The sequence below is a fragment of the Pistacia vera genome, unplaced genomic scaffold, assembly GCF_008641045.1.
Source record: "Pistacia vera cultivar Batoury unplaced genomic scaffold, PisVer_v2 Contig393, whole genome shotgun sequence".
NCBI classification, from domain to species: Eukaryota; Viridiplantae; Streptophyta; class Magnoliopsida; order Sapindales; family Anacardiaceae; genus Pistacia; species Pistacia vera.
Genome location: NW_022196216.1, coordinates 687,138 through 714,108, shown reverse-complemented (window position 1 = coordinate 714,108; position 26,971 = coordinate 687,138). Strand labels below are relative to the sequence as shown.

Sequence of the window (26,971 nt, the reverse complement as noted above, 5' to 3'; positions counted from 1 at the left end):
ACCACTTTACATACTCTTTACTTAAAAAGCAAGGATGTAAGGCTAAAAGAGTGTGGAATAAAATCTTCTTCGACTTTACTCTCTAGCATCTTCTTCTCAAATTTACTCTTATTCTGTAATAATATTTAAGCATGATCTTAACAAAACTAATATTCAAACGTTTTAATTAGAGAACTATTAATGATTACTGATGCCTTCTTACTCTAACTCAAAGTCAATAAATATATGATATAGTATCAGTGTTGTATATATGTTTGTTTCTCTTTTATATATCTATTAACCATTATTTAGTATTTTAAATATAATTTCTTAATTAATATTATCAATTCAAGAACATTTATGTTACTGTGATAGTATCTAATGTGTATGAATTTTTTAACAATATGTACTGTAAAGGAGCTAATGTTACCCCATTCACCCAAATGACTATAATAAATAAAAGAACCCGTGAAAAATTACAAACTCTGATAAGATAAGATTTTAGTCAAAAAATTTCATATTGAAAATTATTTCTTTTAACATCTATAGACACTGTTAGCGAAAATTCGGAGTTTGAAACAATCTGGATATATATATTAATCAAAGAAAAGTCAGAATATACTTCCTTTGGTCATGTCTGACAGTTCAGAATTAAAGTAAATGATGAAGAAAAACCAGAACAATTTATACAATTTAAAGGATTTTACAGCCAAAGAAAATGCAAGTGAAAAACACTTATCTTCATAGGAGTCAATATAAGAAGCTCACCGGAAAGCTAAGAAACATTTTTCTGCAGGCAAAAACAAGGGGATTAGAAACAGCGATCTTCGTTATCGGATCAGTGCTTCATTAGTTCACTCATGATTACATGATTAAACCGACATTTAGAATTAGAATTAGAAACCTAACTACTTCATCCGGCTTGCTCATCTATCTCACCAAACTGAAACCTTCCACCACCATCACTCCTAAACAAAATTCTGTTCTTCCTTCTCCTCTACAAGCAAGCAATATTTACTATTTGGTTTCTTACTAGGCCAAAATGTCAAGGAGATACAGCCGAACAGATTGATCTAATCTAAATAGTAAAAGCAGTCTTATCAAAACAACCCGTCACCGGCCCTACACCCAGAAAAAAAGAAGGGGAGGGATGAGAGCAAAGGAGATTAGCAACACAATTTACTTTTTCCTCGTATCCATTCACTGATAAAAGGATAAATAGCTCGGCCACTTCTTTTTATCACCACAGCCTCGTCCCCAAACATAGGAATACCCACTACCTATAAATTACTAGGATCGAAATTAAGGTTCATTCTGGAAATAGATTCACATGGAAATAGATTTACATAACTTCATCAACTATCTTACACTTCTAAAAGAACCAATTTAATTTTTCCCAACATCATTTAAAACAACAAAAAATTTAGTAAAATACACCACAGTAAATAAAAAAAATGGTAGGAAACATAAAGATTGAGCCCCTATGATGTATTATTATTGAAGACTACATTATCTAATTACAGAAATGCATATGAATTATAAGAGTCAGATTACTATCTATGGTTCAATATACTCTAAACAGTGTTTAACATCAGAATTTCATCCTTTTTTGAAGGTGACGCTGACTAATGTTAATGATCATTTCAGGTACTATGGATATAAATGCGCCCAGAATGGACTATAAGACCGGTTTCTTATTGCATAAGCAATGCAAATTGGTTGGCAGGTACATCATCAGACTTTAGTTTCATGCTAGAAAGTTTCACACAATAGAAAAAATTCAACCTAGACCCAAACTGTTTCAAGCTGGCTAAATTAGTTGGCAGGTACATATCAGACTTTTTTTGACCCTGCATGAGATCTTCTCCAGGGTAGTCAATCTAGTGATAACAAATCCCAGATTCAAGTAAAACCTTTCTTTGTCGGCTGCCATTGAATCCTGAACAGACACTAAGCTAAGATTAAATCCTACAAAACTAATAAATGTGATATGACAAGATACACCAGCAATATCAGAGCTCCGGCATCAATGAATTAGGGTAACAAAGAAGCTTAAGTTTGCACAAGAAAACAATGATTGTAGGTATCAATATAAGTTACTGAAGGGAGAAGAGTCATCAAAGGAAGTAAACAAAAAATAGAAATCTATTGGCATCATACATGAAAGAACACAATATGAGCTTATTTATTAGGAATTCCAGAGAAATTAGAAATTATTATAATTTAATCATTTCGCCAGTCTAACAAATTGATCATTTACAAGAAGTCATCATGCCTCCGTTCATTTGTTCTGAAAACAATGAGTTGCACAAGAGAATTAAAATTATGTTCATAACTTACAGTCTTGACCTGTACTCACAAAACAATGGCTAAGGAAAGGTCCTTCAACCAGGTCAGCAATGAGTGCCACGTTTTTGCAGCCCTGAACAATAAGAAGAACATCAAAAGAAGTCTTATAAGATCAATAAACATGACTAATAAGGTCAGTGAGAACTTCACTCACATTACAAGCTCAGAAGTATCACCATTTGCAAATCATGCCCCAAAGTATTGTAGGTAGTCATTATCAGAGAAGAGGTCATCAATACTTGTGCCGTCAATTCCAGGATAAAATGGACTGCTGAGTCCACCGAAATCAATCAATGGGCTATCAATTGAAGGTCCAAATGTATCAACAGGCCTTTCTGGTTCACTCTGAAATGTGTCTTTAATATAAGGTTCCAGTCCACCAGTGCTAATGCCATTTTCATTTCTATCTAATGCTTCTACATAGCCTCCATCAACCTTTGGCCTAATCTGTGACACATTCATATCCATCTGACCATGCGTCAAATCATGACCAGGTCCCACTTCAAATGATGGATTATAGACATCATAAGTAGCAACACGTTGTAACTCAGCATTTGGCACCATGGGATAAAGCATAGGCGTTTCGTCCACATACATGCTCTGCGTAGAAACAAGACCGGCAGAAGGAACAAGGGACAAATTGTTGAACCCAGATGCTGTTATTGGTGCTGAGCCCTCAAAACCTACGTCTGGGGGCCTCAATGCTGTGACTGCAATGTTTTCCTGTTGATTATCATGTGTATTGTAATCAATAAGGGGTATATCAGTATCATTTATGTCAGGCAAAGTTCTTCTTGGCTCATCATGTTGGCACTCATTGTGAGACATTCTAGGCGCTTGATTAGCAGGCCTTGGTTTCCCGCGGTGTCCACCTGTCTTGCGCTTTTTTGGTTGCCGTCTATTTTCTTGGCCAGGAGGGGGTGTGGAATTGCCAAGACCACTTGCTGGCTCTACATCCATCAGTTGATTTTCCCTGCTGTCTTTGGATGAGACAGAACCCACACCATCATCAATACCATCAACATCATAGTTGCTATTACTACTAATGGTAGGTCGCTTCTTATTACCGTTGCCATCCACACGCATTTCAGTTATCCCAGAGGTTCCATTATCACTGCTAGGTTGCCGGATGAGAGATTCTTCCCGGTTCAAAACCCCCAACCAGATTGCACTTTCCTTTGCAGTCATCTTATCCTGTAAGCACTTTGACTGACGGACATGCCTCCTGATCTTTGCTATATCAGGAGACATATGCTTTATCACTGCTGTTAACACCCCTACTTTCCACATCTTTTTCAGATCATGTGGCTTTTTATATGGAGGACTCTGACCATGGGGTAGCCCTAATTTTACCCACCAATCTTCATTCCCAGTAGGCCACCAAGGTGGTGGAATTCCCTTCTCCAATGGGTACTTCCTCTGAGGAGGATCACAATGTTGCATCAAAGAAGACAAGAGAGAACCTAGAGTTGCGTCTTGCAGATCTTGAAGAATGCTCTGCGAGTTCCCATTTTGATTATTCTCTGCCTCACACATGGCTAAACATTCTGCTTCATACTTTGCTATGGCAGCAGGGCCATTCTTATCAAACTTTACCTTTTCTTTCCACCAAGCTCTAATATTATCAGACGAACCGGTCATGGGCTTACCCTTCTCAGGAATGATCCCGTAGACAAACCCACGTGCTTGGCACACTTCCATTAACTTCAACATATACTTAAGAATTCCATCTTGGGCTCTAGACATTTTCTTCCTCCGAGCCTGATCAGTTGTCTGCTTAGGTTTTTGCTTCTCTGCAGCTTGTAACGCCGCAAGCTTCTCTTTTTCCTTGATCCTTTTAAGTTTGATTCGGTCCTTCCACATCCGCCTTTCCAATTCTTCTGCTTCAATCTCCTCATCACTGACATCTTTTTCCGCTATATTTCCACACCTTATATCATCAACTTCAATATCCGAGCTGTCATCCAAAGTGTTCACAACCATCAGATTATCAGAAAATCCCCATTAAATCAAAATTACAATAACAGCTCTCTATTTCTGGTCTATTAAAGGAAAAGATCCATCTTTTAAACTTTATGAATTATCATACTTCAATATAAATGAAAAAAAAAAAAAAAAAAATTAAAGATCTCAGTCTAGCCACTTCACCTAACCCACATATAACATAACCATATTATTCTAAGACAAAAGTCTTAGAACATCTCATACCCACAGAATCAACAACAATACACTCACAACTCAAATTCCTTTTCTTTTTCCACATTTTCTAACCAACCAAACAAAATAAAACATCTTACCCTATTCAATCAAAACCCAGATAACTAACAATCTCAAACAGCAACAAAAGACCCAACTTTAATCATGAATATGACAATTCCATCAACAATCAATAACAAAATCGAATAAAACACTCAAATGGGCATGATCCAATACACAAAAGGAACAACAAATCGGCATCGTTTCTTACCAAATATCAGCTCCAATCTCTTCATATTCACCCATGTAGAATTCCACACGAAAACAAAATAATGAACCTCTCAAACCCTAGAAAAATTGGGGGTTTCACTTTTCAGTCTTTAATTTAATTCTCTTCAACTTTGGCTTTGGTTCTTCACGGAAGATGATGAAATAAGAGAGAGAACGTCACGTTAAAGATAGAAATGAATTGAACTGCATGGAATTGAATCAAATCGAATCGGTCCCAAAAAGGAATACGGAGCCGGAATAGTGGGTTTCGACAGACAAAACGATTCGGGGAATGTAATACGAAAACCGAGACCAAGCGATTTGTGAGAGGCGGCCAAACAAAGTTCAGAGTTCTTATCAGAATTTGCCACCTCGGAGAGCAATAATCACGGGTGTCCATGTGCATTGTTATATCATGTATGGTCAACCTTTTTGGTCCATTTAATTTTGGCCTTTTTGGAAAGTGTACATCTCAGTTTGGTCCCTGGGAATCTGATAGTAACATTCAGATCCTTGTGTCAGCCTCAGGTAAAGCTTTTGAATTTTCTTTTATGTAAATATCTAAAATACCTTAATTTGTTAATTTTTATTTTCTTATAATTAATGGGATTGTTCTAAATTTTAACAAAAATTATCAGTTAGCAGCCATTTATTTTTTTTATAACTGAATTAATTTTTTAGTTTGGAAAATATATTATGGGTATAGACTTTTACAATAAATTTTAAGGATCTAAGTGTTAGTATCAGATTTTACTAGACCTTCATATATTGAGGCCAAACCTCAAGAACCAAAATGTATTTAACTCTTTGATTTGCCTTTTTGAAAGTGCACACCACAAAATGTGGTCGTACTTAAAATTCAGAAAGTGGAAGTTAAAGGTTCTAATTATTTATTTGTTTAGTGTAATTTAATGGAGGGTTAAAGTTAATAAATACTATTTAATTACCCCTATATAATTATTAGAATAAATCAATCTCACATGCTTCTTTTTGTTCCTTCCATGAATGATATGAAAGTAACGAGTTTTAAATTAAGATATATATAACTCTAGTTTAAATTTATTAACTTTTTTCCAATGTAAAATATATATATCATATTTTCTAGTCATGATATTGTGCAATTAATTATGCGATACTTAGATTTGAATTATAAAATATCATTTCATTTCAATGAAACGAGTCTAATAATATTTATGGAAGTATTCAGTTATATAATTTAGTTAGAACTGTGGTTAGTTGTGCAACTGTGGTTAATAAACCAATAGTTGTGTAATTGTGGTTATTTACTCAACCACTTTATTTTACTCTTTACTTAAAAAGCACGGATGTAAGGCTAGAAGAGTTTGAAATAAAATATTCTTCTTGACTTGACTTTGTAACATCTTCTTCTCTAAATTTCTACTCTTTACTCTGTAACATGGTATCTGTCAGTATATATTATTATCTTATAATATCTCTAGAATATTGTTAGTATATATACATTAGTATCTTATAATATCCCTAGAAAATTTGATTTTTTCTGTAATTATGCTAGGTTATAATCTTTCCTTTCGTGGTTTTACATCCGATTTTGCTTCCTTTTTTTATCAAATCTGATCATAAACGGAGTCTTGAGAATTTTATCGGTGTTTCTGTGTCAAGATTTTCCCGCTCCGCTTCCACATGCGCCCCCACGTGCCTCCTGAATATTCTGCATGCGCCACAAATCTCCAGCAGACAACTTCAAGCCTATTACAGCCAACTTCAAGCCCAATCCTAGTAAGCCTTCCTTTCTAGCCCATTTGTCTTTCTTTTATAAATCAGCCCATTTGGTTCAAAGTCCAGCCCAGGTCCACTTATTGACTCATTGACCGTTGAGTCATTGACCATTAACTCGTTGACCGTTGGAAAAAAAAAAAAAAAAAAAAGTATGTCTCACACCTCTCCCACCCTTGATACCATTGTTCGTCCTATTGATACCATTTTAAATAGCTCAAATTATAATATGTGGGCTCAAAATATGGAAGTATTTCTTAGAGGACGAAAATTATGGCGTTATGTTTCTGATGATATTCTTGCCCCCAAGCAACAAGATGGTAAGAGTCTTGATAAGTTTGCATGTCGGCTTGAAGATTGACATAGTATTCATTATAAAATATTATCTTGGTTTATCAATACTTCTGTTCCATCCATCAATAGCCTGCTTCTCAAGCTTGGTAATGCTAAAGCTGCTTGGGATTTTCTTGCTAAACGATACAACTGCACTCATGATGCTTCGTTGCAGTTCCAGCTTGAGACTAAGCTTTATCAGATGCATCAGGAATCAGGTCAGTCCATTGCTGATTTTTATTCTCAAGTTAATAATCTTTGGGAATAGTTGTCTGCTGCAGATCCGCAACTCAAATGTTCCGATGACATTGCGTTGTTTGCAACCTACCATGATCGTCGTAAGTTTATGCATTTCATGATGGCACTTCATGAGGATTTTGAATCTACTCGGGCCTCTCTTTTGCATCGCACACCTCTTCCCACTCTTGAGGCTACAATTACTGAACTTATTTTCGAAGAAAATCGTCATTCAACCATGAAGATGCAAACTCCAGATTCAGTTGTTGCTACCATCCCTAAGACTACCTTTGGATCTTCTCCAGCCTCGGGTCTTTTCCCTTCTCAATCCTCAAAGACTGTCTTCTACAAATACTGCAAACGTCCAGGTCATTCTGTTACGGAATGTCAAAAATTGCAGAACAAAAATCAGTCTCGGGCCCTCTGGTTGCAAGCTGCTGTCGTGGCTCCAACTGCTCCTTCTGCTCTTGAGTCTACTGTTGAGCCTTCTTCAGTGTCCACTACTCTCACTGCTACTGACATTAAGGCATTAATTCATCAGGTTTTATCCCGGTCTTTTAGTGCTTTGTCTGTCACCTCAGGTACATCTCCTTGGTTTTTTGATTCTACATGTTGTAATCACATGCCCTCTAATTCCACCATTTTTTCACAAAAATCTACTTTGTCACCCAATCCTATCATATATACTACTGATGGTTCTCATTTGTCTGTTAGTCACATTGGGTCTATTTCCTCTCCTATCTTATTTGTTGACAACAGTTATCTTGTTCCCAAGTTATCCTTAAATCTTCTTTCAGTTTGTCAACTTTGTGAATTAGGTCCTCAACTTACCTTTTCTAATGCTGGTGTTGATGTGCAGGATCCACAAACGGGTCAACTCATTGGGACAGGCCATAAGATTGGACGTCTGTTCGAGCTCGCTTCTTTGTGGCTTCCATCCCATCTGTCTCGCTCTATTGTTGCTCCTGCCATCTCTTCCTAATTATGGCATTCTCTGTTGGGTCATGCCTCTATACCTCATGTTCGTCTTTTGGCCTCCCATGGTCACCTAGTTTCTATAGGTTTTGAGTCTTTTGATTGTGTTTCCTGTCAACTTGGCAAACAAACTCATTTACCTTTTAATATAAGTGACTTTTCTTCGACTGCACCTTTTGATTTGATTCACTCTGATATTTGGAGTCCTGCACCCACTCCTACTGAGGGGGGATCTCGTTATTTTGTTATCTTTGTTGATGATTATTCTCGTTATACATGGTTGTACTTGTTACAGCATCGATATGAGCTTGTTCGTGTTTACCAAACTTTTCACAAAATGGTACAAACTCAATTTTCTCGTACCATTAAAGTTTTTTGTTCAGATAATGCCATGGAATACAATGACAAAACTCTCTTTGAGTTCCTGAATCAACAAGGCACACTGTCACATCGTTCTTATCCCTATACCTCTCAACAAAATGGTCGTGCCGAACGAAAACATCGTCATATCCTTGATATTGTAAGAGCTCTTTTACTTTTTGCTTTTTTACCTGAAAAGTTGTGGGATGAAGCTGCTCTTACTGCTATGTACACAATCAATTGGGTACCCTCACCTATACTTCACAACAAATCTCCTTATGAGCTTCTCTATGGTATGGTTCCTAACTATTCATTACTTCTTGTCTTTGGTTGTGCTTGTTTTGTTACTCTTCCTCCTCATGAACGGACCAAACTTGAACCCCGTTCTCGGTTATGCTGTTTTCTTGGTTATGGCTTAACTCAAAATGGTTATCGTTGTTATGATCCTATCTCCAAACGTCTTCGAGTCTCTCGTCATGTGGAGTTTTGGGAACACAAACCATTTACTACATATCCACGTTCTCCCCTTCCTCCTCTAACCACTCACTTATATTCACTGATCCCTCTATTGCTCTATTTTATGACTCTTCTGTAGAGATTCCAAGCTCCTCAGACAGTTCTTCCACTATTGCACCTAATCCAGTTGATGCGTTTGATGGACCACCTGCCACACCACCCATTCCTCCATCTTCTCCACTCCCTGAACCTCGTCGTTCCAGTCGGGGTAAGTGTTCCTCCTGCTCATCTTCATGATTATCACTGTTTCTCTGTCCTTGTCACCCTCCACGAAACTCACAATTATCGTGAGGCTCGTACTAACCCTCTTTGGCAGCAAGCTATGTCTGATGAATTGAATGCTCTTGTCAAAACACATACTTGGGATCTGGTGGACTTGCCTCATGATAAAACTGTAGTGGGATGCAAGTGGATTTATAAAATCAAGACTCGAGCAGATGGATCAGTTGAACGCTACACAGCTCGACTTGTTACTAAAGGGTTCACCCAGGAGTATGGGATTGACTATGAGGAGACTTTTGCTCCTGTTGCTAGACTTACCTCTGTCAGATCTTTACTTGCAGTTGCTGCTGTCTGATGTTGGGAACTTTTTCAAATGGATGTTAAAAATGCATTCCTTAATGTTGATCTTACTGAAGAAGTTTACATGTAGCCTCCACCTGGCTATGAGCATCCTCTAAATAAAGTTTGTCGTCTTCATCGCGCACTTTATGGGCTCAAACAGGCTCCTCGAGCTTGGTTTGAGAAATTTCTGTTAGTGGTTTCTCAACAAGGCTTTCTTTCTAGCCCATATGATTCTGCACTCTTTCTTCGCACTACTGGGGCATACTATCCTTCTTCTTCTCTATGTAGATGATATGATTATTACTGGTGATGATATTTTTGGTATTCGAGATCTTCAAACTTTTCTTAGTCAGAATTTTGAGATGAAGGATTTGGGACATCTTAACTACTTCCTAGGCCTTGAAGTTACTTCAAATCATGATGGTTATTATCTCACTCAAGCAAAATATGCCTCTGATTTACTTTCCAAAGCTGGGTTGACGCAGCAAGATAGTCACGAGTCCACTTGAGTATAATACTAAGCTTCTAGCCACTAACGGTTCTCCACTTACAGATGTAACTCTTTATCGCCAGTTAGTTGGTAGTCTCATTTATCTTATGTCACCAGGCCTAACATTTCATATGCTGTCATCTAGTCAGTCAGTTTATGAGTGCACCTCGATCTACCCATTTTGCTATGGTTCCTCAAATTCTACGCTACTTCAAGGGTACTATGTTTCATGGTCTGCACTTCTCATCCCACTCCTCTCTTGAGCTACAGGCCTATTCTGATGCAGATTGAGCTATTGATCCTATTGATCATCGCTCCACCACTGCTTATTGTTTCTTACTTGGTACTTCTTTGGTTTCCTGGCATAGTAAGAAATAGTCTGTTGTTGCCCGCTCTAGCACTGAGGCTGAGTATCGTGCTCTTGCTGTTACAACATCTGAACTTTTGTGGTTACGCTAGCTTTTGAAAGATATGGGTGTTCCTCAATCAATAAGTTCTCCTCTTCACTGTGATAATCGTAGTGCCATCCAGATTGCGCATAATGATGTGTTTCATGAGCGTACTAAACACATTGAGATTGATTGTCACTTCATCAGCCATCATCTTCAACAGGGTGTCGTCCAATTACATTCAGTTTCTTCTGAAGATAATCTTGCTGATATTTTCACGAAATCCCATCCACCTGGTCGACTTGGTGATCTTGTTTCCAAACTCCAATTGACTTCATCACCAAGAGTTTGAGGGGGGATGTTAGTATATATTAGTATCTTATAATATCTCTAGAATATTGTTAGTATATATACATTAGTATCTTATAGTATCCCTAGAATATTTGATTTTTCCTATAATTATGCTAGGTTAGAATCTTTCCATATATTGTATTTCCTTATTAACTTTGGCCTTCTCCACTATATATAAAGGCCTCCTTTGTATGGTTGAGACACACAGAAATATACAATCATATGATTCCTCAAAGCTCTCTTTATTTCAATAGTATCAGAGCATAGAGCTTCAATCAAAATTCTTCCGCTTCTTGATCAAGCTTGAGTTTTAAACTTTTCTTGAAATCAGATTACTTCTTCGATCAGATTACTTCATTTTAACCATTAAAATTAGAGATGATGAATAAAAATGGAGAAGCATCAATCACAGCTGCAATCGACTCAAATTTGCCTCTTTTTATTCATCCCTCTAACACACCAAGTTCGGTTTTGATTTCACAACAACTTATTAGTAGTGAAAATTATTTCATTTGGAGTAGAGCAATGACTGTGTCTTTGCAAGCTTAAAAAAAGTTAGGTTTTGTTGATGGTTCTTGTGAGAAATCAATTTTCAATCCTGTTTTACACACACAATGGGAGTGATGCCATTCATTAGTATTGGCTTGGATTTTTAATACAGTTTCAAAAAACATTTTCAATGGAATTGTGTATCCAACTAGTGCATATCAAGCGTGGCAGGATTTACTGGAACAATATCACAAGGTAAATAGAACTAGAGTATTTGGTATTCATCAGGAAATTGTGAATCTTGTCCAAGGAACTAATTCTGTAGCAGTCTATTACAACAAGCTGAAAGTGTTTTGGGATGAAAAAAGTTCATTGATCAATTTACCACCTCCAGATAGTGCCTCTGCAAAATCTTATCTGGATCATTTAAATCAACAGAAATTGCTACAATTTCTAATGGGACTTAATGATTCTTATTCAATGGTTCGAAGTCAAATACTCCATATGACACATTTGCCTTCAGTTAAGCAAGCTTACTCGGTGGTGAATCAAGATGAGAGTCAATTTTGGCAGGTATCAATGTTAACTCAGAAGTGACAACTGCTCTTTATGCACAAAATGGTTAGAAGAATCAAAATCTGAATCCTAAATACAAAGGGAAGAAACCTTATTTTGAGTGTGACGACTAATGTTTTAAAACCCAACTCGGAGTGAAACCCGATAACTTGTTGGTCAAACCGGTTGACAAAAACTTTTAAAATTAAGCAAATACACCTCTAAAAATTACAGTTCATCCCTATAGGTTTGAAATTTAGCAAACACACCCCAAATACAAATCGGCCAACGACTAGTTGGTGGCAGCGACACCCCAGATGTAACCCCAATCGTCCCTTGAGCCTATTCCCCTTAAAATATACCCAAGATTTGGCCGAAATAGGTTCAATTTCGGCCAAATCTCAATGACGCTAGCGTCAGCATTTCAGGCCAGATCTCATCGACATCGGCGTCGACAACCCTCCCCATCACCCATAAATTACTCCCCTCTTCCTCCCGACCAAAACCTGCCTCACCCCACCCCGTTAGCCTTGCCAATTGCTAGCAAAAGCCGGTTGTTTCCTTTGCCAGTTTTGTTCGATTTTCGGTTGATTTACTCACCGAAAATCAACGTCGTCACCACCATTGCATTCACTGGCAGTTTCTCTTCAAAAGCCCCAACATTCTGGCCAGCAATTGTTCATCGATCATCCTCCCAAATCTTAGGGTTTTGGGTGAATAGGAAAAACATAAACTCAGCTCGTCGAAGCTTCTGGGTCCCAGTTCAATCGGTTAAACTGGCCAGACTGGGTCGGGTTTTAAAACAATGGTGATTATTGTCATCTACCTGGCACGAAAGGAAAAAGTGGCATAAAATCCAAGCCTTCAGTTAATCAAGTGCATACTCAAACTTCAAATGTAGTCATTGACAGCATCAATTATGGTAATAATCTTGTGTCGGTCTTATCTACAAAACAATACCAGCAGGCAGTAGCTCTTGCAATTGTTGGGAAAAGAGAATATTACTGCTCCCACAACCAATTTGGTAGAACTTTCACTTCTTTGTACTCTTGTCACAATATTGAAAATTGAGTAATCGATTCAAGGGCCACAAATCACATGACGCATGATTTTTATGGCTTGAAATTAATTATTGCTATTGAGTCATCCACGAGTTCTCTTGCAGGTCTTCCTAATGGTACCAAAACCAATATACAACACACTGGTTCTATTGACTTGAATAATGATATTTGTTTAAAAAATATGCTTCATTATCTGATTTTAAGTACAATCTTCTTTCAGTTTCAAAATTAACTACTTCCAATGATTGTTCAATGACTTTTTATCCTAATTTTTACTTAATTCAGGACCTTTGGAGTGGCAAGTTGAAGGGGATTGGTAGAAATAGTCAAGGGTTATACTATTTTGTTCCTCTTTCAAAATTAAAATCAACTATATCAAACTTAGATTTGATAAATAAAACTATTTGTAGGAAATCATGTTCTAATCATGATGTAAACCTTGTTTCAAAAATGAATAAAGATTACAATGTTTGTTCTTCCATATCTTGTTTATCTGTTGATTCTGAAACATGGAATCGTAGACTAGGACACGCTCCTTACTCAGTGATGAAAGTGATAGATAATAAATTGCATACAACCAAGCTACCTCAACCTCATTGTAGTATTTGCCCTTTAGCTAAACAGACTAGACTTCAATTTCCCTAAAGTACCTCAACCTCTGCTCATAATTTTGACCTTCTACATATGGATGTATAGGGTCCTTAAAAAACACCAACCAATGGGAATGCAAGATATTTCCTTACCATTGTCGACGACCATTCTAAGATCACTTGGGTTTTCCTGATGCAGTTTAAGTCAGATACCTTTCAGACCATTAAACAATTCTTGTTAATGGTTCATAATCAATTCCAAATAACACCTGAATGTATTAGAACAGATAACGGTCTTGAATTTTTTAACAAACCCTGTTCTAAGTTTCTAAGTAGTAAAGGGATTCTCCACCAAAGTACATGTGCATACTTACCTTAACAAAATGGTATTGTTGAGAGAAAGCATCGACATATTTTAGAGATGGCCAAGGCACTCAAAATTCAATCTAAAGTTCCAAATAGTTGTTGGGGTTATTGTGTCCTAACTGTAGTGTATCTCATTAATAGATTACCCACTGTAGTTCTTAAAGGTTGTTCACCTTATGAAAAGTTCTTTGATAAAAAGCCTAAAATTGACCATTTAAAAGTGCTTGGATCATTGGCCTATTCTTTTATTTTATCCCCTAAAGACAAACTATCTCCAAGGTCCTCTCCAAATGTTTTCTTAGGATATTCTTTGAGTAAAAAAGGTTACATTCTATATGATCTGACATCTCATACAATACATGTTACTAGGGATGTAATTTTCTATGAAAACATCTTTCCATTTCACTATTCTCAAGTATCCAAATACATTTTCTTACCTGAAACATTTATGGAAGTAGACATTTCTCCATCACATTCATCATCAGCACCTTTTAATGTTGCAAATGAAGACATATTTCATGATCAAGTCAGAGAATCATCTTCTGCTTCCCCAATAGTAGCTTTGCCTACTAATCCAAATCCTTTATCTACTTCTTTAACCCATGAACCTTTTATTAGAATATCAACCAAACCATCCAAACCTCCTATATGGACTTTTGATTTTCTTTGTCCAACCATTACACAAAAATCCACTACTGCATTGGTTAAATATCCCATTTCCCATTTTATATCCTATAATCGTCTATCTCCTTCCTATCAAGCATATCTATCTAATTTATCATCACTCACTAAACCTACATATTTTATCCAAGCCTCTAAAGATTCTCATTGGATAAATGTAATGCAAAAGGAAATTAAAGCCTTAGAACTCAATGCTACTTGGTCTGTGGTACCTTTGCCTCCTGGTAAAACTGCCATTGGTTGTAAATGGGTGCCTGGTAAAACTGCCATTGGTTGTAAATGGGTGTATAAACTGAAATATAGGGCTGATGGTTCTTTGGAAAGGTATAAAGCCCATTTAATTGCAAAGGGCTATACCCAACAAGCTGGTATAGATTATGATGAGACATTTTCACCTATGGTAAAGATGGTGACTATTAGGGTTGTTTTGGCTTTGGCATCTATGCATGATTGACCTTTGCATCACATGGATGTGGACAATGCCTTGTTACAAGGAGATTTACATGAAGAAATTTACATGACTTTACCGCAAGGGTTTATGAAAACAGGAGGTCAAAATTTGGTTTGTAGGTTGCATAAGTCACTTTATAGATTGAAACAAGCCTCTAGAGCTTGGAATCATAAACTAACTTCTGCCCTTTTTTCTGGAGGCTTTCAGCAGTCCCATTCTGATTATTCTCTCTTTATTAAGAGACATCAAACCAAATTAGTTATCTTGTTAGTTTATGTGGACGATATCGTTATCAAAGGGAATGGCTTGGATTTTATCAATGATTCCACAACATTACTTTATTCTCTTTTCAAACTGAAGGATTTAGGGCTTTCGAGATATTTTTTGGGGTTTGAAGTAGCAAGACCTTCTAAGGGTATCAATATTTGTTAGAGGAAGTATGCCCTTGAATTGATTTCTACATCTAGTCTCTCATCATCCAAACCTGCTATAGTACCTTTGGAGCAACATTCAAAGTTTACCTCTCAAGCTTATGAAAAACTCTTCAATATTGGTGATGATGCTCCATTATCTGACCAACTCCATATCAAAGACTATAGGTAAACTTTTATATTTTTGTATGACTAGACCAGATCTCAGCTACTCAGTTCATCTCCTTAGTCAATTTATGCAATAGCCCAAGCAATCTCATATGCAAGCTGCCATGAAGATAGTTAAATATGTGAAATCAGCTCTAGGTATGGGCTTGTTTTTCCCCTCTACTACTCCTCTGAATTTGTTAGCCTATAGTGATTAAGATTGGGCCTTTTGCCTTATGAGCTGGAAGTCTGTTACTAGTTACTGCATTTTCCTTGGTAATTCACTTTTATCATGGAAATCTAAAAGACAGGCTACTATTTCTAAATCTTCATCTGAAGCTGAATACCAAGCAATGGCTTCTACTGTTTGTGAAATTACTTGGTATCTTTAGCTATTTTCTGAACTTGGATTTTCAAACTTGGCTCCTGTCACTCTTCGTTGTGATAATCAGTCAGCAAACCACATTGCTTCTAATCCTATGTTCCATAAGAGGACCAAACACATAGATATCGATTGTCATATTGTTCAAACCAAGGTCAAGGCAGGGTTGATTAAACTGGCTCATATTCCTACTTCAGAACAACGAGCTAATCTCTTGACTAAAACTCTTAGCAGTAGAGTTCATAATCATCTTTTAAGCAAGTTAGGGGTTTATCACCCACCAACTTGAGGGAGGGTATTGAAGTATTCAGTTATATAGTTTAGTTAGAAATGTGGTTAGTTGTGTAACTGTGGTTAGTAAACCAATAGTTGTGTAACTGTGGTTATTTACTTAACCACTTTACATTACACTTTACTTAAATAGCACGGATGTAAGGCTAAAAGAGTGTGAATTAAAATCTTCTTCTTGACTTTACTCTCTAGCATCTTCTTCTCTAAATTTCTACTCTTTATTCTGTAATAATATTTAAGCATGATCTTAACAAAACTAATGTTCAAACGTTTTAATTAGAGAACTATTAATTGATTTAATGATGCCTTCTTACCTTGTAACTCATAAGTCAATAAATATATGATATAGTATCAGTGTCTGTATATATGTATTATTTTCTCTTTTATATATCTATTTAACCATTATATTTAGTATTTTAAATATAATTTTCTTAATTAATATTTTCAATTCAAGAACATTTATGTTACTTTGATAGCATTACTAATGTGTATGAATTTTTTAACAATATGTGTTACTGTAAAGGAGCTAATGTTACCCTATCCACCACAAATGACTATTAGAATGCGTTTGGTTCAAGAAATGTTATATTATTAGGAATGTTGTATTACTAGAAAGATAAATTACCTTGAAGATTACTGAGAATGTTTAGGGAAATGTGTTTAGTTACGTTGGAACAAATTGGTAGGTATGTTATATTGATATGTTTGGTTAGAAGGAATAAATTGGTGGGTATGTTATATAGATTACTAAATTGTCCTTCTTTTTAAATATTAATATAATATTATTTTTTGAATCCATTTTTATCCCCTTAGATTTTAGATTTAGCTAAAACACCCCAGCCACATAAAAGTTTAATTTTTAACAAAAACACTGTCACCCATCCAAGCCATTGTTGGCCACCTAAATCATCGTCGGCCTTCGATCAAGAAGTGCAATGGAGATATTCTTTGAGGGGTTTTGAAAAGGAGGTGAAGTGGAATCAATCGGTGCAAGTGGGGTGATTTCCAATGGAAAATGCGACTAGAAAAGCGTAGAGAAAAAGGAAAATCATGTCAAAAAGCAGTGGGCTTTGCCGGCGGTTAGGGGCAGCTTTGGTGGTGGGGTTTGGTGGAATTTGAAGAGGAAAACGAGAGGAGTAAGATGCTGGTGATTAGGGCTGACTGCGATGCCGAAATCAGCACAGATCAAGCTTAATACTGATGGCTACGCATAGTTAAAGTCCAGATCCATGGCCATCTAACCATTTTTAGCCATTGATCTGGCAAAAAATGGCTAGATAGAAGCATGGCTGGCCAGATAGAGCACGGCTGGCCAGATAGAGCACGGCTGGCTAGATCTAACCGTTCATGCTCCATTCTAGCGACGTTGGCCGACGGTGGTGACCAGCTATCAACGGTCCTCTTGGGTGCCTTGTAAATTTTTTTAAAACAAGGGCATTATTATCCAAAAATTTAATTATTTAGGGGTAAAATTGTAATGGTAGAGTTCATGTAAATTAATTTCAAATTAAGGGCATTGTTGTCTAAAATTTTTAATAATTAAGTGTAAAGTTGTAACAAATTAAAATTACCAAGTAATTTTAAAATACTATTTATATAACCAACAGTAATTACTATTGGTTTTAGAAGATTACCAGAATCTTATACTTCTTGACAATCAAACGTGATAATCAAATAATATAAAATGACATTACTCCAGTAATGGGAGATTACCCCCAACCAAACACTAGTGATGGCAATGGGCTAGGCCGGGACTGTGTACCCCTTGGCCTAGGCCCAAGCCCGACCTCATGACAAAGGCCCAAGCCCGGCCTGGGCTCGTCATGGGTATGATAGGTAAAGCCCATGCTCGACCCGACAAGTTTTTTGTAACCTTAGGCCCGGCCCAAGCCCACCTATTTTTATAATTTGAATATTTAAATAATAATAAATTTTAAATTTTTTTTATATTTTTAATTCTAAAAATAGTTTTTAAATATTAATTTATTTTTAAATACTCATCAAATGAGATGAGATTAGGGTTTGGGAAAAATGGGTATATATATGTAGGATAATCTTATAATTAAATATATAGTATAAAAATAATTTAGAAAAAGTAATACTAAAATTGTCGGGTCGGGCCGGGCCGAGCCTAAAGACATACCCAGGCCTGGCCTGTACTTGAGGTCGGGCCTTAAAATCAGGCCCAAGCCCAAGTCCGCGAACATCGGGTAAAGCTCGACCTTTTTGGGCTGGGTCGGGTACCCGAAAATATCGGGCCCATTGCCATCTCTACCAAACACACCCTTAGATCACTCCAATAGTTAAAAGACTTAAAAGTGGTTCACTAACTATTGAAGTGATCCAAGGGTCATTTTGTAATTACATAATTATTTCAAGTAATTGCAAAATATATTAAATTAGAACCAGTATTGAAAATTCTAAATAAGAAGTCAAATAATTATTAATCACAAGAGTATAGTACTATAGTCAATGGTGACAACTTATTTATAAAAATAAATAAATAAACAAATAATTGACCATAGAGTATGCATTTGACATGAAATTGAAGTCAATGGATTGAAAAAAAAAAGTGTAATATATAATATTATTAATTAATGTATGCGTGTATTTAACTTAATATTCCCCTTCATTAATTTAAAATTTTCAATTAAATGACAATTCTACAAGGAATTTTATTAGCCAACAAATCAAAATAAGGAATGTTTATTAAAAAAAAATGATTCCTCTAATTAATTTTTTCCTTGGCATAAAGGGAAGAAAATTTATATTAAAGAAAAAAAATGGAGTTATAATTTTATCAAAAATATTGCTGAATCCACCATTTATTTATTTTAATTTATCCTAGGTAATTTAAAAGTAAAATTTTAGTAATTTTATCTTGTAAATTTGTTTAGAAAAATTGGTTTGTAAAATGAAAACTTAATTAGGGATAAGATATGATTTCCCGTATAGTTTGGTTAATATCTATAAAGTCCATCAAATTTATAAATTTGCACTTAAATCTCCTCTATATGAAATATTCATTCTCATTACACATCTTTGTGACTATCACTTTGTGACAAAAAAAAAAACCTATATAATTATAGGGAGGTTTTTCAAGAGATTTTATAAATCAATTAAAAGTTTTTTATTCATGTGGTGTTATTCAAAATTACATCAAAAGATAAAATATTAACACATCAATTTGCTATTGTAAATTTTCTGGCAACATCTATAATTTACTCTTAGTCTTGTTTGTGAACTCTTTCTTAATCTTATCTGATGTAGCTATATTGCTATTGAATAATGATACAGTTACCGAAGGGTGTGCACTGAATTTGTGCACCGAATGACATGGCGAAATCCAGACCGTTGATTCATTATAATTTAATATTAATCAATGGTCGGGATTTTGCCATGTCATTCGGTGCACAAATTCGGTTTGTAACTTTCGGTAACTCTATCATTTTCCATTTCTATTTTCTTACCATCCTTTTCGCTTTGTTATTGAAAATCATGATGTATCTCTTTGTCTGTCTACACTTTTTCGGAGATCAGATTGGTGAAGCTCATGAAGGAAACAATTTCTAAGCCTATGTTAGAGCAACAGGCCAGACTTAAGGAGCAATTGAATTTTTGAAGATGTAACTCAACAAATACAATGTTGTTTGAAGATTTATGCTAATATTTAAGAGCTGCTAACAAAACCATTTTGAAATTGCTTCTTGTTTTTTTGTATTTCTTCACTGTAAACTCCTTTTGCTGTATTGAATTAATATTTTGTGTTATTTGTAAGTTTGGAAGAATTTTATTACAAATTTTATGTTCTTTCGAAAGAAGGATTTGTTTTAAATCATGAAGAATGTCAATACAAATTGCTAAAGCCGCAATTGAAACATTTTAATTGTGTTGCATGCTTTGTGTTTCTTTTACTTTGTAATTTTGCTACCAAAATAGGGACAAATTGGTCTTTTGTTGCCTCTCAATTTTCAAAAATCCCAAGGTTAAGTTATATAAACTCATAATTGTAATTTAATGTATTGATGTGGGTGTTTACGTAATTGAATTAGTTGACTCCCCATAAATTAATAAAATATTATATAATATCAAACTTCCAAGGGTATTCTAGTTTTTTTTACCATTGTTGTCCTTTAGCAAATAGAAATTCCTAACAGAACATGATGGAAAGTGGCTATTTGTTATTTTCAAACATTTTGGGTGCCAATTTGTCTTTACAACAAACTTTGGGTAGGTGTAAGTCGTTCTCCCCTTCTAAAAGCTGCAAATTCATCTTTTAAGGTTAAGCGACAGTAATAGATATATGAATGTAAATATTTATTTGAGTATTCTTTTAATAGATATATGAATGTAAATATTTATTTGAGTATTCTTTTAGAGAATTTGAGAGGAAGAGACAAAGAAAAAGGATTTCACTAAATTATAGTACTATACTTTTCAATTTCTATAAGCTTTGGCGGTTAATTTATTGAGGGAAACAAAAAAAAAAAGCCACGAAGTATAAATCACCATTACAAAAAGTAACTAAGCTTTTGTGATCTTCTTCTTCTTCACCTTGACTTCACAATTTCTTCTTTCATGGCAATTGACAAAGCACTCAAACTCCCTCCACTCTCCACTCTAACACCAGGCATCACCACACTTCTACTCCCTACAAATCCTCCTTCTCCAATTCTAATCTTCCCAAATTTCACTTTCCCATCTTCTCCTTCATAAATGTGCCCAAACAACACTGCTTCTCTTCCCACACTTCCCCTTCTTTCCATCTCCACCATTTCAGGATTCAGCATTGCTCCCATGCTGTCCACATATGCCCCCCCATCCCCCATCTCTATCTCTGATCCCATCATTTTCATCCATAAAATGAATAAGAATGACCCTCCTGTTAGCTCCATGAAATAATCCCCCACTAGAGTCCTGAAAGCCTGCCATGTCGTGTCCATGAAGACAGCTTTACTCCAAATCTTCGCGCTTTTGCCCTCTTTCTTTTTTCCTACGAGAACCCATTTGGCTAAAACACAAGCAAATGCTGATAGGATTCCGGTAGAGGTCCAAAAGATGGGAAGTAACCAGTGCAGTGGGAGTTTCTTGGTTGCTTCCAGGAGAAGTAACCGGTTTAACGGAGGAAGGATTGTTAGGAATAAGAGGAAATATGGGAAGATTGTTTGTAGCAATGGTTGAGCGAAAATGGACCATAATGTTTGGTGCCAATTTCTTGCCAGGGTCACTTGCTCTTCAGGTCTTTTCTCCAGGGCTGCTGCCATTGGACACCCTGAAAGGTCTACTTTTACATCAGATTGCTCCAAGAAGATCCTCCAGGATTCTGGAAGTGGCTCCCCGTTTCGCAGATGCTGGCAAATCTCGTAGATTAATGAACGACCGTGATCGATTGAAGCACTTTGAGAGCAAGATGAAGCTGGAATGACATCAACTTCGTGGCATCGAAGATAGGGATTAAATTCAAGAGTTTCTGATTCTTCCCTGGAGAGATTTTGATCAAGACTAATCTCCCCCACATTAATATATGGGAACTCAGTCTCATCCCATGGTTTGGTGCAGTCAAGTGCAATGTCGCAAGCGGCTTCGTCCTGTGGAACTGGCCGGACTTGTAGCTGAAAAATGTAGTGAACACCGCCTGTAGAATTTACTCGGTTCTGGAAATCTTGAGCAAGGAAAAGCAAAGGGCGAGTGTCTTTCTCGTCCCTCGGAATTGCCCCAGTTTCCGGAGGAAGAATCCCAACAGGCTCCACTTTACCAGAATCCTCAGAAATGTTTTCATCATAAGGCCTCAACTTGAACTTCACATACATTTCTTGTCCATCTGTGAACCTGAAAAGCCTACAAATGTTTGAGTAATAATGTAGCTCTGCGTACGAGTCAGCATGGCGAAGGGACATCCACACTGCATCGCGAACGTGTGGCACTCTCTTCACATGCTCTTCTCTTGCGGCAAGTCCACACACAAGCCATGTCGCGAAATCTGCAATCGAACGTGCATAGAATGCCTTGCCTGTTTTTAGTGTAAGATCAAGTAGTGGGGAGGTAGCACCAACTTCATCCGAAAGTATTCTTATCGCTGCACCACGTGCGTCTATCCTTGCATCATCATCAGCACTCAGGCTATTGCTATGCCGGACTACCACAGGGTAACATTTTCCAGGATTGAAGATCTTGTGACCTGACAGGCCTTCAATGTTGTCATAAATCTTCAGCTGTCCCTTTCCACTGACACCAATTCGGTGGAAGTATCTTGATTTAACTTTCAAAGTTGTGGCTGCTAAATTTGCAGCCAAGTTGCCTACAATTTTCTTGTATTTCATGTCCATTTCTTCTATCCTGTCATCCAAAGCATGCATTGTGTTCTTGATCATGACTGGAGGTTGAGATCCAACATAAACACCGCCCTGTTGCAGAACTGAATGCATTGGAGCAACTGAAAGTGCACCAAGAATAACATCTTTTTGAACTACCGAATTAGGGAGGATTAGGCTTTGACTTCCAATCACTGAGTTGTCTTGCACTTCAATTTTCCCTGAAGTAAACCCTTTAGAGGAATAGAATCCAGCAATGATCCGGCTGAAGTCACCGAGATGGACACCATCACCAATTGTAATTTTCTCTGGACATGAAACTGGATTGATAGCTCTGATTGAACAATGTTTCCCGACCTTCGCACCCAAAAGGCGTAAGTACATACAGAATGCTTCTGTTCCAGATAAGAGCTTTGCAAATCTTAGATGAGAGGCGATGGTAATCCGGTTGCAAAGCCAAACCTTCATGTGGGATTGTTTCTCCTCTTCTTTACCAGCAAGAAAGTGGGCTGAAATGCATGTGAGGAAGCTGAGTACGAGGCCATGAAACAAATAAGCAATGGCAACTAAGATAGCACAGTAAGCTGGGTTTGAAGGAATGCTGGTGAACATGGTGGCATATGCTGTGACGGTGAATGGAATCCAATGGAAGGCTCCGGCTATACAAAGAAATGAAAATTGTTGAACAGAAGCCGGCTTTTGAGACAGCCAAAGGTAGAAGAGGTAGACAACAGCCGCGGCTAAAGTACTGATGAAACTGACCATGTAGATTCCCATGAATTGGTAAATGGCCTCATTTGGCTGAACTGCAGTACCCTGAAATCAAGGAGGAATGAGAATTATAAGCCTTAAATTCAAAAATCTAATATGAAGTGGAAATGTTTTTAAATTAACTTACCTTTTGAGCACTGTTTGCCTTGGAAGATTTGAATATGAGTTTGCCTGGTTCACTCTTTTGCAAGGGGGCTAATTCGGCTTCTTCTCCTATTATACTTCCTTTCTGAATCACAGCATATGGGCCAACTGAAGAGTTTCTGCCAATTCTAATTGGGAGGAAGCTCAGGACTCCATTCTTTACCTCATGGCTTTGAACCAAAGCCCCTTCAGCAATCACAGCTCCATCTCCAATTGAAACAAGAGAAGGGTCTGTGATATCAACAGTATCGAGCAACACTGATGATCCAATCTTAGCTCCTAGCATCTCAAACCAGTAATTCAGGAAAACTGTTCCTCTTAAATAGACTGCAAGAACTTTAGAAGAAACTTCTTGAGTCTTATAAAGTGCCCACCATTTGACAAAATCCGTTGACCAGATGGAAATTCCAGGATTCAATATATAGTTTGGTCTCAGGAAAGAATTTCCAAAGAAAGCAATGGAAATGCAAGTGGAAACTATGCAAAGGATCCAAGCAAGAGGAGCAAAAACCAAGGAGAACAAATATCCCAAGTGTGTGATTGAGACCAAATTGATGAAAGCAGAAATTGATAGATAAGCAGGAAGTATCAGCATGGCTGAAACATAAAGAAGAGCCAGAAGTTGGAAAATGCATATACCAAATTGGCGAGTTTTAGAAACTTCCATCTCCATCTCAGAATATTCTATCTCAGGCTCTGGAGTATCGGTTGAGTTGTTCATGAGTTGAGGTTGAGACTTCGTTACAAGATTCTCTGAGAAGTTTGCCAAGTCCACAATGCAGGTTGCAGTAAAGATATCTACTGCTCCAACCGGCACTCCAAGAAAATCAGAAAGTTTTTGAGCAGCTCTAACGACGCCAATCGAATCAATTCCATAAGATACCAGGCTTTCTGTGGCAGAGATTTTTATGATAGGAATCCCTGTCTGCTCGGAAACTAGTCCTTTCAGAAACTCCACAATATCTTTGTTAGTCAGTTTAGGTCCTGACACTGGAGAACTCACAAGCTGAGGTCTTGGTGTTCTGCCTTCTTTACATGTTCCAGTAGTGAATGATCGGACCAATTTTTTCTTCGAAAAAAGTGGTTCGGGGACTGTGTTCAGACTTCCATCAACAAACTGTTTGAGGCATTCAAATCTCTTGATCTTCCCTGACGTTGTTTTACTTATAGTCCTGGGTTTGATCAGCTTGATAGAAGCAACAGTAACACCGTGTTCTTCTGCAACTCGGGTTCTAATTTGTTCAGTGACATCCTTATCAACAGGTTTACCATCTCTAACCTCAGCAATCACAACTAGGCCAACCTGGTCAGAACTATCTGGAACTGAAATACCTTTTGTTGATAGGACTTCCTCCGGAACACCAATGACAGCACAACAACCCGGGCGCAGATGTTCAGATGAGCTCTCCACAGTCTTTTCAACATCAGCAGAGTAAATATTCCTTCCTGCTACAATGATAAGATCCTTGATTCTTCCAGTGATAAACAACTTTCCATCAATAATTCTTCCAAGGTCTCCAGTTCTGGTATATTTTCTTCCAGGGTGATTCTGAATTTCATTTCCAAAAGTCTTCTGGCTGGCATCTTCTCTCCCCCAATAACCAATTCCAGAACTGGGGCTACTAATCCATATTTCTCCCTCTTTTCCAGGTTCTCTGAGCTCCTCACTACTCTCCGCATCGACTATTCTGATGTCAACATCTTCATCATTTGGATCCACATAGCCACAACAAACTCTTCCCTGCCAATCAACAAAAATTGGCTTTCCTTGCCCATATGCACAGCTGACAAAAACACAATTTTCTGCCAAGCCATAGCCTGGAGCCATCACCTCTTGAGAAAGGCCGAAAGGACTAGTCAATCCAATGAACTTTTTCAGTGTTATCTGCCTCACTGGTTCAGCAGCAACCATAAGGAAAACCATTGAAGAAAGGTCATAGTTCCGAGCCTTGTTCTTCTCAGAATCGAGTCTTCGGATCATCAACTCGAAAGCAAAGTTAGGGCCAGCGCTGTGAGTAGCCCGGTATTTGCTCATGGTTTCAAGCCATAAGAGGGGGTTCTTGATGAATGTCATTGGAGAAAACAATATTGCTGAACCTCCACTAACTAAAGCTGTAAACAGTCCCCCAATCAGCCCCATGTCATGGTACTGAGGAAGCCAGCTGACAAGTACTGTTTTTGAGGTGCTCTTGTATCGCCTTTGCATCAACTTCACATTATGAATCAGGCCACCATGAGTTATCATTACTCCTTTAGCATCGCCAGTTGACCCTGATGTGAACTGCAGAAAACAAAGATCATCTGGCTGAGGTTCAGATAAATCAGCTATAATTTTTGGAATCAAGTTATCAGAATTCTTGATCCAAGAATCAGTGTGCAGCCAAGGAAGATTAGGCCAGCGCGCTGTTGCTTTGCCATTTTTTCCTGTCAATGAAACCAGATTCTTCACAAATCCTGCTCGAACCGCTGAGTGATAAACAACAGTTGATAAAATCGCCTTGGCCTCGCATGATTTTGCAATGTTTTCGATCTTTAACAATGCTTGTCCACCTCTTTGCCAGGGATCTGGAGGAAGAACTGGAACTGGTAAAACTTTAGCTCTTAAGCATCCAAAGAATGCATCAACAAAATCTAGACCAGGGACATAAACTAGGAGAACTCTGTCTCCAGGCTTGATAACTGGTCTCCGGCTTGACAAGAGCTCGTTCGCAATGCAAGAAGCATTAACATGAAGTTCTGCATAAGTCCTCTGGCTCACTACTGCGCCTTCTTCATTAATCCAAGAATAGAGTGTTTTGCTTCTAGTAACTCCATGAGTTCCCCAGTGCTTCAAGTAACCATCAAGAGTAGACAGATGAGGGAACTCCACACCCGGCACTTCTCCCAATTCTTTGAATTTCTTATGCCAGTTATCTGATTGCAAGGGGAACAAACTCTGCATAAACATGATGTTAAAGAGTTATGTAAGATTTCATTTTTCAGCTACTGATATTCAAAACATCTAACTTTTTACTAGTCAAATTACCTTAACATATGTAAGCTCTGGCAAAGAATTATCATTCGCGAAGTGCTTGCAGATTAGAGCCATGGAATAGGATGAATTCCTCTCTGTGAGCTCAAATGCCATAAGTCCACCAACATAGTAAGTTTTCCTCCGACCCTGTAGTTCAGTTTCCAGCCTCTCATAAAATCCATCCTTCATATCTGTGGTAAAATTGAAGAATTAGTGTCCCTCTTCTGGCTGGAATAAATTATACGAACTAGATCATTGAGTATATATACCTTGGCTGCCAACATGTGGGAAGTACTTAAATCGCCGTTGTAGAACCACATTCTGAACTTCTACCCCCATATTTTCAACAGCTTTGACTGCAAGCTCAGTGACAGTTTGTCCAGTAATATCGACGGCATTACCATAAGACCAAAACAAGAAAATATCAGTGTCAGCAAAGAACTTTTGCATTGCAACAGGATGTCCAATCGTTGCAGGATCCTCCATATATTCACCAAAATAATAGAAACCAATTGGCATATGTT

The 26,971-nt window shown here is 37.2% G+C and overlaps 3 protein-coding genes and 1 pseudogene across 4 annotated transcripts; 1 reads left to right on the top strand and 3 right to left on the bottom strand.

Moving 5' to 3' along the window:
* Positions 1-543: 543 nt before the first annotated feature.
* LOC116141143 (ETHYLENE INSENSITIVE 3-like 3 protein) lies at positions 544-5,170 on the bottom strand. Of its 2 annotated transcripts, XR_004129742.1 has the most exons (4): positions 4,796-5,170; positions 2,505-4,285; positions 2,329-2,401; positions 544-769 (listed from the first exon to the last, which is right to left on the bottom strand). XR_004129742.1 is itself a non-coding variant. In XM_031426670.1 (3 exons), the coding sequence occupies exons 1-2, from the start codon at positions 4,828-4,830 to the stop codon at positions 2,515-2,517; spliced, it is 1,806 nt and encodes a 601-aa protein (XP_031282530.1). In that variant the 5' UTR covers positions 4,831-5,170; the 3' UTR covers positions 2,329-2,401; positions 2,483-2,514. The 2 variants fall into 2 exon arrangements, 1 of the variants encoding a protein (XP_031282530.1); XM_031426670.1 differs by lacking the exon at positions 544-769 and having other exon boundaries at positions 2,483-4,285.
* Positions 5,171-9,565: 4,395 nt separating this feature from the next.
* LOC116141127 lies at positions 9,566-10,765 on the top strand (annotated as a pseudogene).
* A 9,875-nt stretch (positions 10,766-20,640) lies between these two features.
* On the bottom strand, positions 20,641-25,150 carry LOC116141154. Its single transcript, XM_031426683.1, has 2 exons — positions 23,418-25,150; positions 20,641-23,335 (listed from the first exon to the last, which is right to left on the bottom strand). The coding sequence occupies exons 1-2, from the start codon at positions 24,153-24,155 to the stop codon at positions 20,759-20,761; spliced, it is 3,315 nt and encodes a 1,104-aa protein (XP_031282543.1). The 5' UTR covers positions 24,156-25,150; the 3' UTR covers positions 20,641-20,758.
* Positions 24,176-26,933, bottom strand: LOC116141125 (long-chain-fatty-acid--AMP ligase FadD28-like). The gene is made up of 4 exons (XM_031426661.1): positions 26,717-26,933; positions 26,460-26,638; positions 24,237-26,369; positions 24,176-24,187 (listed from the first exon to the last, which is right to left on the bottom strand). The coding sequence occupies exons 1-4, from the start codon at positions 26,931-26,933 to the stop codon at positions 24,176-24,178; spliced, it is 2,541 nt and encodes an 846-aa protein (XP_031282521.1).
* Positions 26,934-26,971: the final 38 nt, after the last annotated feature.

Coding starts and splice junctions, on each gene's coding strand:
- LOC116141154 (XM_031426683.1), bottom strand. CDS start 24,155: ATGAACAACTCAACCGATACTCCAGAGCCTGAGATAGAATATTCTGAG. Junction 23,336..23,417: donor AGGCAAACAGTGCTCAAAAG/GTAAGTTAATTT, acceptor CCTTGATTTCAG/GGTACTGCAGTTCAGCCAAA.
- LOC116141125 (XM_031426661.1), bottom strand. CDS start 26,933: ATGGAGGATCCTGCAACGATTGGACATCCTGTTGCAATGCAAAAGTTC. Junction 26,639..26,716: donor CCCACATGTTGGCAGCCAAG/GTATATATACTC, acceptor ATTTTACCACAG/ATATGAAGGATGGATTTTAT. Junction 26,370..26,459: donor CAGAGCTTACATATGTTAAG/GTAATTTGACTA, acceptor ATGTTTATGCAG/AGTTTGTTCCCCTTGCAATC.
- LOC116141143 (XM_031426670.1), bottom strand. CDS start 4,830: ATGGGTGAATATGAAGAGATTGGAGCTGATATTTG. Junction 4,286..4,795: donor GAGATTGGAGCTGATATTTG/GTAAGAAACGAT, acceptor TTTGGATGACAG/CTCGGATATTGAAGTTGATG.